The 13,914-nt window shown below is 30.3% G+C and overlaps 1 protein-coding gene across 1 annotated transcript; it reads left to right on the top strand.

The window, feature by feature from the left end:
• Positions 1-2,076: 2,076 nt before the first annotated feature.
• On the top strand, positions 2,077-11,690 carry LOC131623704 (uncharacterized). The gene is made up of 10 exons (XM_058894720.1): positions 2,077-2,131; positions 2,305-2,362; positions 4,450-7,073; positions 7,192-7,950; positions 8,028-8,384; positions 8,476-8,961; positions 9,054-9,728; positions 9,814-10,601; positions 10,725-10,840; positions 11,367-11,690. Exons 3-8 carry the CDS (start codon positions 4,476-4,478, stop codon positions 10,555-10,557), a joined length of 5,619 nt encoding a protein of 1,872 aa, XP_058750703.1. The 5' UTR covers positions 2,077-2,131; positions 2,305-2,362; positions 4,450-4,475; the 3' UTR covers positions 10,558-10,601; positions 10,725-10,840; positions 11,367-11,690.
• Positions 11,691-13,914: the final 2,224 nt, after the last annotated feature.

Below are 13,914 nucleotides of genomic sequence, written 5' to 3'. Positions count from 1 at the left end.
ATTTTGAAGTGATAAAAAAATGTTTAAAGTTATATTTTGATCTAATATTATTTTTACAATTTACAAACAATATTTTTCAGTTAATATCAATAAAGTTTTTAATATCCGCATTACACATATTTTTAGAAAATGTAGTAATTCAAAATTTATATAAATTAACAAATCATTATATTCTTACTCGATTTATTTCATTGAAAATGTATTTCAATAATAATTACTAACTTATATAATTTTTTTCTTTTTTAGTTTTTAATATTATCATCATTGTATTTTAATTACAATTTATTTTTGAAACAAAAATTAGTTATAATCATTATAATTATTGCAAAAATTAATATATATATATATATATATATATATATATATATATATATATATATCTTTTTCTCTCTCTCCTACATCATTTATTTCAAAATGTAGGAGAGAGAAAAAAAAATATTCACCCATAATCTCCACCATTTATTTTAAAATTCAATGGTTCAGATTCATTCTCCTATTCTCATATAAAAAAGGCATTCTCATACGATATATATATTATTTCGATCATATTCAAATATATTTTGTAATATAATTTTTAATTATAATTTTGCAGGTTTTGCAATTTGAATGAGAGTCTAATTGGCACAAGCTCCTACAAACAAAAATTGTAGCATCAATTTTGAAATATACGTCTCTTGCAATCATCTAGAGAATCTAAATTCTAAAAACAATAATATATATGTTTATGTTAATTTCAATTTTGTGGTATAGCAACATCCAATCGTTGGTGTTGTTATTCTTTATAAACAAATTCTATTCGTTTATGACAAATTATTTCTAACAATCAAGATTCTTACACTATAATTAGTGCATATTGACAATATTTAATCATCATTTTAATTTGTATGAAGTTTTGTTTCTTATTTATTTCTTTCTGATTGTAATACTAACCTACATTCCTATTAAACCATTAATGACTTATTAAAAATATTAAAATATTTTTCTCACTATTTATAATTATTTATCATTTCAAATTGTAACTCTAAAAGAAATGAAAACTTCATTTTACTATATTAAGGACATTATCAATCGATGAAAACTCTATAATAATATTTGAATATGGTAATAAACTCGTATATAAAATAATATTTGAATAAACTCATTAGAAAAAAATCCTATAAACATAATAAAGTGATCCTTATATTATTCTTAAAATTTAACTTTTTCTCAAATATCTGTTTATAAAACTAAATATAATAATTACTTAAATAAAATCATTTAAAAAAATTCCAAAAAAAAAATCAATAATCTAAAATTTTGAAGTTTAAAATTATTATATACAATAATAATAATATATTATGGATCAACCATGCGTATATAGTAAGAATTTATTATTTAATGATGGGAGAGTAAGATGGAAGGAAATTTTGTTGTGGAACGCGGGTAAATTGTGTATGAGATCAATACTTACCCTTCTTTTTCTTCTTCCTAATTTATTTTCTTATTGTTATTTTGTTTAAATTTTGATGTTTTTGTTTTGTTGGATACACAGAAAAGAATCAAGCGGATTAGAAAATGTACTGACAGGATTTTAGCTCATGATATTACCATAAAACTATCCCATTCATGTCACTTGTAGATCAAATACTAATGACTCTTATTCCATTATTTTGGTGTCAAGAAAAGCATATAAAATGCAAAATAAAGCAACGATAAGATTCAAATGTACAAACAAAAGTATGCTTTTTTTTCTTAAAGAAAATGCTAAAAACTAAGAACATTACTTCATTTCTTTCACATGATTAGATTCCACATATAACTAAAGTATGAAAGAGGCTTATAAGAAAGAAAAAAACCATAGTACGAGAGATTGTATATGCTTAACTTATTGATGTTTTCTTTGGTCGTACTTTGCCTGTGTGTTTTATAAAGTATTGGAATCTGATTAAATTTATGTATACCATTTCACACATTTCATTCACATATGATGTTTTTCTTTGGCCATAATTTACTTCTATGATGGACAAAGTATTGGAATCTAATTAAGTTTATATATATCATCTTACCTTTCTCTTATGTTAATCATCCAAGTTGTATCATTTGTTCAAAAGTTCTATAATATATACTTTCTTTGAAGTATTTGTTCTAATTGGTAAGTGTTTGGTAATTATTATTATTATTATTATTATTATTATTATTATTATTATTATTATTATTATTATTATTATTATTATTATTATTATTATTATTATTATTATTATTATTATTATTATTAAACTACAGACCAGTTTGATCTAATCATTAGTAATTTTTCTTGAATATCAGTTGTCTACAACTGTGATAACCAACATCCGTCTTTTCCAAACACAAAGAGCTTCTTCCGGTAAGATTTTCTAACATTCTTTATTTCATACTAAAATAACATATTGTTGTCAATGTTTTATTTTTCATGTTTTATTTGTTTATTTTCTACAAAAGTAATGATACTAAAATAACATATTGTTGTCAATGTTTTATTTGTTTATTTTCTACAAAAGTAATGATATATATATATATATATATATATATATATATATATATATATATATATATATATATATATATATATATATATATATATATATATATATATATATATATATATATATATATATATATATATATATATATATATATATATATATATATTAAAGGTATTGCAGTGACAGTGTAAACAAACTTTACATATACATCCAATCAAAATCGTTACACTTGTCATGTCATATTAATTTTTTTAATTAAAATTGTAATTTAATTGAATACATGGTTGTGATTGGTTGACAGTGTAAAAATATTTTACACTGTCAGTGCATATTCCTTTTTCCATTATTAGAATTTTTTGGTGCCATTTTGTATATAAGTGCGCTTAGACTCATTTGTTATAACTTTTAAATCTACTTGTCGTATCTGAAATTTACAATTTATAAATTTTAAATTTATGGTTAATGAAATTTAGAAATGTTAGTAGTTATTGAGTTTCGGCACCATATATCTATCTACTATACAACATGATAGTCAATTTATTAGTATTATTTTTTTGATAAGCGATGAACAATTTATTTAAAGTGCATTAATCACTTAAAAAGTTATGGTAAAAGTGGTTTACATATTTGATCGTAAAAAAATATTCTTATAAATAAAACATCTTAGTAAGTAGACTTTGAATAAACATTGCAAATACCAAGTCAAGTTCATCTTTGAGAATCTTAGAAACTCTTCTTAAGGCCTCTCTTTGACAATGATCCTATGCTTGGCCTCGTATAACAGATGAGTTTAAGCACCAAATATATCTAAAATAGTTTTAATACCAATTTTTTTAAATTTAAAAAATTGTATACTGAAAATAAATATATGTAGAATATTTATTCTAAAAAATTAAGTTATTTTTTTTTATCGTTGAAATTTAATTTTTCAATTTTTTTATTTAAAAATAACATTTTCCCTTTTTTTATAGTTTTCAGGAAACAAATTATTTTCAATTTTTCATTATTTTCAGATTTTCCCCTAAATTTATATTTTTCTTTTTTGGATTAAAATTTTTGAAAAAAACTATTATTATTTTTTATTTTTTATGAATAAATAATTTATATAATTAAATCAGTTTATAAAAGGAAATTTGTTCTGAACGAGTTTTAAACTGGATTTAAATTGTTTATATTAAATGGTTCAATTCATTAACCATTTAAATGGTTAAATTTTTTCATGATGCAATGTAGTTCAGTTCAAGTATAAAATTCAGTTAACCATATTTTTGAACACCCCTAATATTTAGAAATAATATTCTTAAAAGTTAAAATGGAGTCAAATTTGTGTTCACGCACTCAACTTTGGATTTCCTATACGCAGTTACAGATTTGGGTCGTCCAACCTCAAATCAACAAATGTGATTATTTATAATTTATATACTGACTTGTAATCTGGATTGTATGATCTTCTATTATATGTTGAGATACAAAATTGCGATTTGTTTGTGTAGAAAAAACTGTGGTTTTTATCAATGTTAAATTGAGAGCAAGTTTTTACCTTTAGGTTTTGTTGAGAGCAATTCCCTCATATTGTTTTGTAGAATGTTTTTCAGCCTAGAAGATGAGAAGAATTACATTTATAAGTAGTATTGTTTTTTTTTTTTGTTTGCGTGTAAGCTAAAGAGAGTGAAAAAAGACTTGGAAGCTTGTCAAAATTAATTTTCTAAAGTCTTCTCTCAATGCATGTTGTAGTTCCATACCGGTCTTTTTATCTCTTATGCCATATTCTTTCACACTCAATTAATTTATTGTTCGAAAGTACAACTTTATTTCTTGACATCTATTTAGATGCATGCATTTTTTCGCACAAAATTTATCATTCTCGGCGTCTATATATTCATACACTAGTTCCTTCTAATTTTTTCTTGTTTGATATTATTTTACATGCATGATATGATAATTTAAGAACACCGCCATTTAAGGCTAAAGAAGATGGATTTTGTTACTGATCCAGCAAAAGGAGCTATCTCGAAACTTGTAGAGCTGGGAGTGGAGTCTACCTTGAAGCAATTTAAATATTTGGTCCAACACAAAAAAATTACAGCCAATTTGAAGGAGAAACTCGAGGAGTTGAAGGCTTGGAAACAAACGTGGCAAGCATGGATGGTTGCAGAAAACTCAAAAGGAAATCAAATTCCACCTAACATTTCAAATTGGCTTTCACGTGTGGAAGAAATTGAAGTTGAGTTACAAAGCTTCTACAAAAATAGAGTTAATAATAATAACAAGAAATGCTTTGGTGGACAATGTTCAGATTTGGCATTGAATTACTCTCAAGGTAAGCAAGCCACTATAAAAATAGAAGATATTACAAAATTGATAGAGGAAGGAAGCAAACTTCCATCTTTATCATATCCTAAACCTCCACCAGCACTTAGGTCAACCTTCACAAACAATGATGTTAAGAGTCTAGAGTCCAGAAATCAAATTATGAATAAAGTCATAGAGAAGCTGAAGGATGATCAATTCAAAAGGATTAGCATTTGTGGGATGGCCGGAGTGGGAAAAACCACATTGGTAAAAGAACTAATCAAAATTGTAGAAAATAAATTATTTGATAATGTTGCAATGGCTTCAGTTTCCCAAAACCCTAACTATGAAATAATCCAAAAACAAATTGCTGATGGTTTAAGAATGGAGTTTAACTCGCAGAGTCATATAGATAGAAGGGGTAGGGAAATACATGAGAAGTTGAAGGAATTTGACAATGAGAAGGTAAAGGTTCTAATAGTCCTAGATGATGTGTGGCAAGATCTTAACTTTGAGTTAATGGGACTTTCTTCTCAAAGTCACCAGAAGGGTATAAAAATCTTATTCACATCGAGGAATGTAAAAGTGTGTGAAAAGATGGGAAGCCAAGAGAATGTACAAGTCTCTGTATTGCAAAAGGATGAAGCTTGGAGCCTATTTCAAGAAATGGCAGGAAATATTGTAAACAAACATGATATCGAACCAATAGCAAGAGAGGTTGCAAATGAATGTGGTGGCTTGCCCCTTGCTATTGCAACTGTTGCGAGAGCTCTTCGCGCCGAGGAAAAGATTTCTTGGGAAGACGCACTTCAACAATTGAGATACTCCCAATCATCACCCTTCTCTAACGACATACAAGAATATTTATATTCACGTATTGAGGTTAGCTTAAAATTTTTGGGTAGTGAAGAACACATGTCTTTCCTTTTTCTTTGTGGTTTGTTTCCAGAGGACTTTGACATTTCTGTTGAAAATCTATTACGTCATGGGATGGGCTTGGGGTTGTTTGAGGAAAATGATGCAGTTTGGAAAATAAGAAATCATGTAAATTGTTTAGTGAACAATCTGAAAAAATGTTTCTTATTGTTAGACAGTGAAAAGCAAGGGTGTGTAAAGATGCATGATGTTGTGCGTGACGTTGTCCTCAAAATTTCTTCCACAAAAGAACATGGGATATGGGTGCAGAGTAATGCCAGATTGAAGCAGGTTAAACAAAAACAAGGAAAATGGCTTAGAATGTCGATCATTTTGGATGCAAAGATTGATTCAGAAGATAACTTAGAATGTCCAACACTAGAACTTATACAGGTGCGAACACAAGGGGAAGAATGTGATATTATCTCATTGCCAGATAACTTCATCCACGGAATGACTAAACTCAAAGTTGTAAATATTACAAATTTGTGCATTCCAATAATATCATCATTTTTTCATGCCTCGAGAAACCTTCGCACGTTGCAACTTGAAGGATGTCACGTTGGAGATATATCTGTAATTGGTAATGAGGTCATGAGACTAGAAATCCTAAGCTTTGCCAACTCCAATATCAAAGAGCTTCCATCTGAAATTGGGAATCTGATATATCTCAAATTATTGGATTTGACAGGATGTAATCATCTTAACTTCATTGCTACAAATATTTTCACAAGGCTAACATTGTTGGAAGAACTTTATTTTAGCATAAACAATTTTCCTTGGTTGCTAAACAAAGAATTTCTCGAAGACTTAAGAAATCTTTCGGTCCAGTTAAAAGTTCTTGAGATCAAACTAAGTAAACTCGATTTTTTACATGGCGATCTAATTTTTAGAAGCCTAAAAAAGTTTTGGGTTTATGTAGTTCCTTCTGCTCCTTATGAACGCCATGGATATTTGGAGTCAAATATGATACAGTTAAGAGCTTTAGGTTACAACTCTGTTAAGAGTAGTATGATGATCATGCAACTCATCAAGAAATGTGAAATTCTCATATTAGAGAAAGTGAAGGACTTGAAAAATGTCATATCTGAATTAGATGAGCATGGTCTCCAATGTGTGAAAGATTTAAGGCTTGGCTCCTGCTCCGATCTTGAGTGTGTCATAGATTTCTATGCTCCACGGTCTAACTTACCATTGATCGAATCGATGTGTCTAGAGAATCTTGTTAGTATGAGGACAGTAATTCAGGTACCTGATCATTGTGAAACCAATGAAGCAATGATGGAATTCTCATATTTAGAAAAAATGGAGTTGAAGTGCCTTCAAAAGTTGATTGGATTCAGTAACTCTCAATCAATTCATCATGTGAGTAAATATATTTTGTTAGTTATTATTCATTTTTTTGATGACTTTTTTTGTTAAATATTTGTGCCATTTAAAATGCAATGAAGAATTGAAGTTAAATTTTGTTACACGTGTCCAGGGACTGAGTTATACCACCAATCATTCAGATTCAGTTGGTCATGGACCATTGTCAGCTAGTGCCAAGTTGTTTTCTTTTGATTGGATGAAACAATTTCCAAAATTGGAAACAATACTGCTACGTGATTGTGTTTCCATTGAGATGGTATTTGACTTGGAAGGTAATCCGGAAGTCATCGAAAATGGTATTTTGTTTCCTCTGCTAAAAGAACTTGATATATCAAACATGGATCATTTGCTATATGTTTGGGGGAATGTTCCGTGTAGTGTCAGAGGTTTTCATAATTTAAGATTTCTAAAAATCTCAAGGTGCAACTCTTTGAAATATGTATTTACCTCTGTCATTGTTAAAGCAATTTCAAATCTTGAGAAGTTAGAAGTAAGAGATTGTGAAATGATCGAGAACATAGTGGTTTGGAGAAGAGATGATAAAGAGGATGACAATATCAAAGAACATGTGATAATGAACGGGTTTGGTAAACTATGTTATTTATCACTTTTGAATCTTCCAAAACTTGTGAATGTTTATTTAGACTCTGTTGAGTTAGAATGTCCATCCTTGAGGAATTTTGAGATTGTTGGTTGTCCTATGTTAGAGATATCTTTATTACCAACCTATATCCCTGCAAATCAAGACAAAGACACAAATTCATTGAATATAGAAGATAATTCAAGCTCTTCTACTTGGACCCCTATAGAATGTGCGCCATTTCTACCCAAGTTTACTCGTAAAAGAACCACAAATAAGAGAATTAATAAGGTATGAAATTTCCTTGCATTACATTTAACCCTTGTGCATTTAGTCTTTAATCCTAATTAATATTTGTTTGTTAGCAGGAAGCATCAGTAATTCGAGCATTAGAGGATGATATACATTCCCTTTTTGAAATGAATCCCAAGAAAGTAAAATGTCATATGCGTGCTCTTGAAGAACTAAACATTGAGAAATGTGATTTGTTGGATGTAATATTTTTTGACGAAGAAAAATTCAATTTCCTAGTTTTGTCATACCTGAAAACCATCAAAATTGGAAAGTGTGACAAGTTAAAATCCATTATGGCTAAAAGAGAAGAGAGGCGGGACACGATAAAATATTTTACTCAACTAGAGGTTCTTCACTTGGAAGAGCTTCCAAATCTCATGAGATTTTATTTTTCGGGATTATATGAATCCCAAGACAAACAACAACACAAGGTGCGTAGTGGAATTATTTACCCTTCTCAAACATATAGAAGGAAACTGCATGCATATTTAGCAAAATGATTTTTTGATTTTAATTTTGTAGGTTGGATGTGTGGATGATCACGAAAGGATAAGCAGCCATCCATTCATGGATGAGTCCTTGTTTCCAAACTTAACTTCTTTGCTCATAGATACTTGTAACAAAATTAGCATATTGTTCTCTCATTCATCCTTGAGTAGTCTTGAACAACTTGAGAAGTTAGAAGTACGAAATTGCCAGAACATGCAAGAAATAGTATCTCAAGAAAAGATAGAAGCAACTTCAAATAAGATTGTGTTGGGCAAGTTAAAACATCTCATTTTTTGGAAGCTACCAAACCTTAAGGCCTTTTGCCTAAGTTCCTATAATTTCTTTTTCCCATCATTGCAAGATGTGGAAATTAAAGATTGTCCCAATGTAGATGTTTTTTCACAAGGATTTTCAAATATACCAAAGCTTGAGAAGGTCACCATGATGATTGGTTTCATTTACATAGAGTATATGCATAAGAGAGACATCAATTCCACTATACGAGGATTTAAAGCATTTGTATGTCACATCTTAGAATATCTAAATTTTATCATTAGTTAATAATTGTTTCACTAATCGTTTTGGAAAATACATTTATGAATATTTTGTAGGTGGAATCACAAGGATCAAATATGTTGAATGGGGCCGTGTGGTATTATGGAGGAAACCTCGATATCTCAAATATAAATATAAATATCAACACATTTAATGAGATTGTAAGCTTCCATAAGCTAACATCTATTGGGGTTTCATATTGCCACAATTTAAAGAGTTTGTTCTCCCATTCTATGGCCAAAAGTCTTGGGCAACTTCTTACTCTAATAGTCAAGGATTGTAAAATTATGGAGAAGATAATAACAAAGGAAGATGGAAATATTGAAGGAGGAAACAAGTTCAAGAATTTATTTCCCAATTTGGTGGTGTTAATACTTAGGTGTCTTCCTAATTTGGAATGTGTTTGTTCAATTGACTATGACTATGATCTCCCATGGTGTACCAATGGAGAGGATGAAATCATTAGCAAGATTCAAATTACATTTCCTAAATTAGGGATGTTGATTCTTTCTGAAGTTCCGAAGCTCAAGTGTTTTTGTTCCGGAACATATGACTACAACATCATGGTCTCCTCAATTCAAGAGTGTTGTAATATGGGAACATTTCCCCATGGAAATATTATTGTAAACACACCTAACCTTCATCAAGTTGAAGGCACGTGGACTGATATGAACACATTTGGTGACCTTAATTTGACTATATATTATCTTCTAAATTCAGAGAAATTCAAGGTATACACACATGAAGTCCCCCAACTTGAACATTATAATTTATTTCGAAATTAGACGACATGACGTGCTCGTATGTTATGTGCAGGTGGAGTTGGGAAAATTAGAAACATTTAGCAATATTGAGGCAGAGCTTGTTGACTACATCAAAAGAGTATCAAATCTAGGTATTGTAAACAATCACAAGCTATTGAATTTCATCCCATCAAACATGATGCACATAATCTCCCACACGAAGCATATCTACTTTCATGAATGTGAGTTCTTAGAAGAGATATTTGAATTGAATGATGATGGTATGCTATACGAGTTAGAGACCATATGCTTGTTTTCTCTTCCAAAATTGAGGTACATTTGGAAAAATCTTGGTCAGAGTTTAGCCTTTCAGAGACTTCAATATATTGGTATAGAAAAATGCAATGCTTTGAAATATGTGTTTGTGGATATTTCCATAGCCACAAGCCTTCCAGATTTGTATTTGATTAGAGTGTATGAATGCGATCAGATTGAGGGCATCATTAAGAATAATTCTAATTCTCTCAATTGTTCGCAACAACAAAAGAAGGCTGAGAAGATCATATTCCCATCATTGGTCACAATTGAACTAAGAAAGCTGCCCAGCCTCAAACATTTTTGTCGAAGCTCTTACCCTTCCTATGTTGAACTTCCAAAATGGGAAAATTTATTCATTCAAAATTGCCCAAAGATGAAAACCTTTTGGCCTGATGGAATATTATACACACCAAGGCTTCAAAACATTTCAGTGGACAATGTCAAATTTTCCGATGTTGCAGATGTGAATGAGGTTATACAAGAATACAATAAATCATAATGAAGGCAAATGTTGGTGTGAAGTTTGAAATTCACAATTATAAGGTTAGTATATAAGTAGCTCATACAGTCTCACATTAATTATTTTATTCAGGTATGAGTGTGTAAGACTTGGATCTACACTCTTGATTAGTTATAAAATATGTGAGTTTTTATTCTTGACTGTAGAATGAAGCCCAAAAAGAGCGTTTGGTGACTAAGCTTGCATTCATCCCCTTCATTCTATTTACGAGAGATCAAAAGTTTAGAAGAAACAATGACACTACATTCATACATGATTGGAGGTAAGGTTTATTATTTTTCTCATTTGATTTATTAATCTTACTTGTTCTTTCACATAGAACCAAAAAAAAAAGAAATGATGAATATACTATAATTGGAAAAATTCAAGTATCACATAGAATCTAAAATATTTTATATACGAAAGCAAAAAAAAATATAGTTTATATAGAGACACACCTCTCACTTTACAAGCCATTCACTTCGGAACAAATAAAAAAATTGTAAAAACTGCTATATTATGACAACTGCCTGCTGCTATTCACTTTGGAAAAAAATTGTAAAAACTTCTCGACTTAGCTCATTCGTGGTCTATAGCTCAAAAAGGAACATGCACTAAGGTTCTAAAATAGAAGTCGTAGATAGCTCCTTTTTAGGTATCACGTGTAAAGGTTCAATTGTGTTGTCTCCAAGTCTAATTTTACATTTGTCCTTCATGTCCCAAATCTTTCTTGTAGTTTGATGTCAGTCAATAAGTTAGCTCAAGAGAAACATTATTAAACTAACTTTTTTATTCATTTTGTCTTTCAGAATTTGAATTTGGGCAAGACGGCGGGCAATGCTTAAGAGAGTGAAGGACTTCATGACTTCGACCTTGGAGATGAATATTTACGACCTTCCAAACAAATAAGTTTTAGATTTAAATCTTTTTTAGTTTTAATAATGATGATAATGATATGCTATGGTATTTACGGTTAGTGTGAATAAGAATTAGTTTGTTCCTAGAATAAGGGTTTGTTCTTAGAATAAGGGAAACAAATCAGAAATTGATTTGTTCTCGTTAAATGTAATTATTTAGTGTAAATACATGTATAACCCTGTAAACTCTATTTATACAAGAAATAACATTGAGAAAGGCATGAAACCAAGAATTATTGACATGGTATTATTAGGTTTTAGATCAAACTTATGAGTTTTAGGTTAATATTGGCTTTATTCGGCGACACCGGGTCGCTCTGAAAATCATCTTAGCAGATCTTGATTCTCGATAATCTCTATTAAGTTGGTGATTCTGATTTGTCGATAATCTCTATTAAGTTGGTGGTTCTGATTTGTCGATAATCTCTATTAAGTTGGTGATTCTGATTTGTGAATCTTACAATCGTTTCTCGAATTCGTTATTGGTAGTGCTCACAAGTTGCAATGTTATTGTTCTTCCTTGTTTGCAAATCGTGTTCAGTTTGATTGTGCTCTTGTATCGGTGTCGGCAAGCATTTGGTAGGTCTTACACGGTTTTTTGTTTCATTAGTATTCTTAAGCAAGTGTTACGTGTAGCTGCAGTTTGTTTGGTTTTCATCTTGATCAAGAATTAGTATTAAAAAAAATCCAATGGTTATTACGTGAAGGTGCTGCACCTCTGTTTTTTATGTTGAAGTCTTTGTTATTGTCAATATTTCTTTTATGGCTTCCGGAAACGAAATAGATCTATTTAACAGAAAGAATTATCCTGCTTGAGAATTTCAGTTTCGGATGTATGTCAAAGTGAAAGGATTATGGAGTCACTTGGATGATGTCTCTCCGTTAGAGACAACTGACTTAGATGCATGGAAAATAGAAGATGCTCAGTTGGATTCTCGGTACTTTTAATCCTCACTTGATTAATAATTTGCGAGTTTTTTCCACTGTTCAAGAAATGTGGAACTACTTGAAACGTATCTATAACCTAGACAATGGGTCAAACATTTTCAGTTGGATCTAGAGATTGCCAATTACATACAAGGTAATTTTTCTGTTCAAGAATATTATTATGGTTTTTTAAATTTGTGGATAGAACACTCTGCGATTATACATGTTGATGTTCCCAAGAGTTCTCTTGCGGGTGTCCAAGAAGTCTATAATACTAGTAGGTGAGATCAATTTCTCATGAATCTTCGTCCTGAATTTGAGGTTGTCAGAGGTGCTTTGCTGAGTAGAAATCATGTTCCTTCTTTAGATACATATGTTGATGAATTTCTCAGAGAGGAACAACACGTTGCTACTCAAGGATCCATATCTCATGATGCTGTCATTTCTGAGCCTGCTACAATTGTATATACTGCTCAAAGTAGAGGTAAAAGTTGTGATATGAGACGAATTCAATGTTTCTCTTGCAAACAATTTGGACATGTTTCTATCATTGCATGAATAAGCAGGTTGAGACACTAACAAAAGCTGGTACTATGAGGAGAATAAGCATAAAGCTACACAAAATATCGAGTTAGCCTTGCTCTCTCAATATTTTGTAAAGTTCTTTGTATTTATGTTTTGAATTCATTAGGTCAGCAAGATCTCTGACCAAGACTCATACACCAACATCCGGATCCATCTTAGCCCAAAGAATGACACCTAATATTCCTTTTCTAGATTCTATGAAAGAGAACTTGCTTGGTTCAGCCTTTGCCAGACAATCTGCCCCATCTTTGAAGATCAAGTCTACTCTATGTTTGGTAAACATCTAGTAAGAAATTGATCATTGTACTTGAATGTATCTTGTAAGAAATTGGGATAACTTGATTAGCAGCTATATTTTTTTCTATTTCATTGGTTCTTTTTTGTTCAATTACAAAATGAAAACTAACCCTCTCTTAGTTACCTTTCCTTTCCGGATGAATGCATGATTTTGTAACTTCTTGTATGGTATTAGTTGTTTGGTGTAAAAGAAACAAGAAAATGAGGTATGCAATTATGAGAATGTAATGTTGGATGAGTGAGGCAGGCAAGACAAGACATGATTAGAAATAAGTAATTAGAGATAAAGTTAGGATAACTGTCTGTATAGGAAAATGGTAATCTTTGGTTTATTCATGCATGGGGAAGACTCGTGGAAGAACCATTATGGAGACCAAAGAAAACTATAGGTCAAACCATTGAGAGAGAGAGATATATAATTAACCGGTCTATCTAAGATATGTTCCACTACAAAATATTATGACATCGTCTAATCCATGTAACCTACACCACCTCCTGAGAATAAAGCTTTGATGCCATCTAATGAGGAAAAGCTTTGGTCCATGTAACCTACACAAATAGTGATGATAACTAATCAGAAAGGATAATCTAAGATATCAAGATAAGAATATAATCCTATGAGATAATCTAA

This window comes from Vicia villosa, unplaced genomic scaffold, assembly GCF_029867415.1.
Source record: "Vicia villosa cultivar HV-30 ecotype Madison, WI unplaced genomic scaffold, Vvil1.0 ctg.000077F_1_1, whole genome shotgun sequence".
Classification (NCBI taxonomy): Eukaryota; Viridiplantae; Streptophyta; class Magnoliopsida; order Fabales; family Fabaceae; genus Vicia; species Vicia villosa.
Note: the sequence above shows the minus strand (reverse complement) of the source record. Positions and strands in the feature narration are given on the sequence as shown.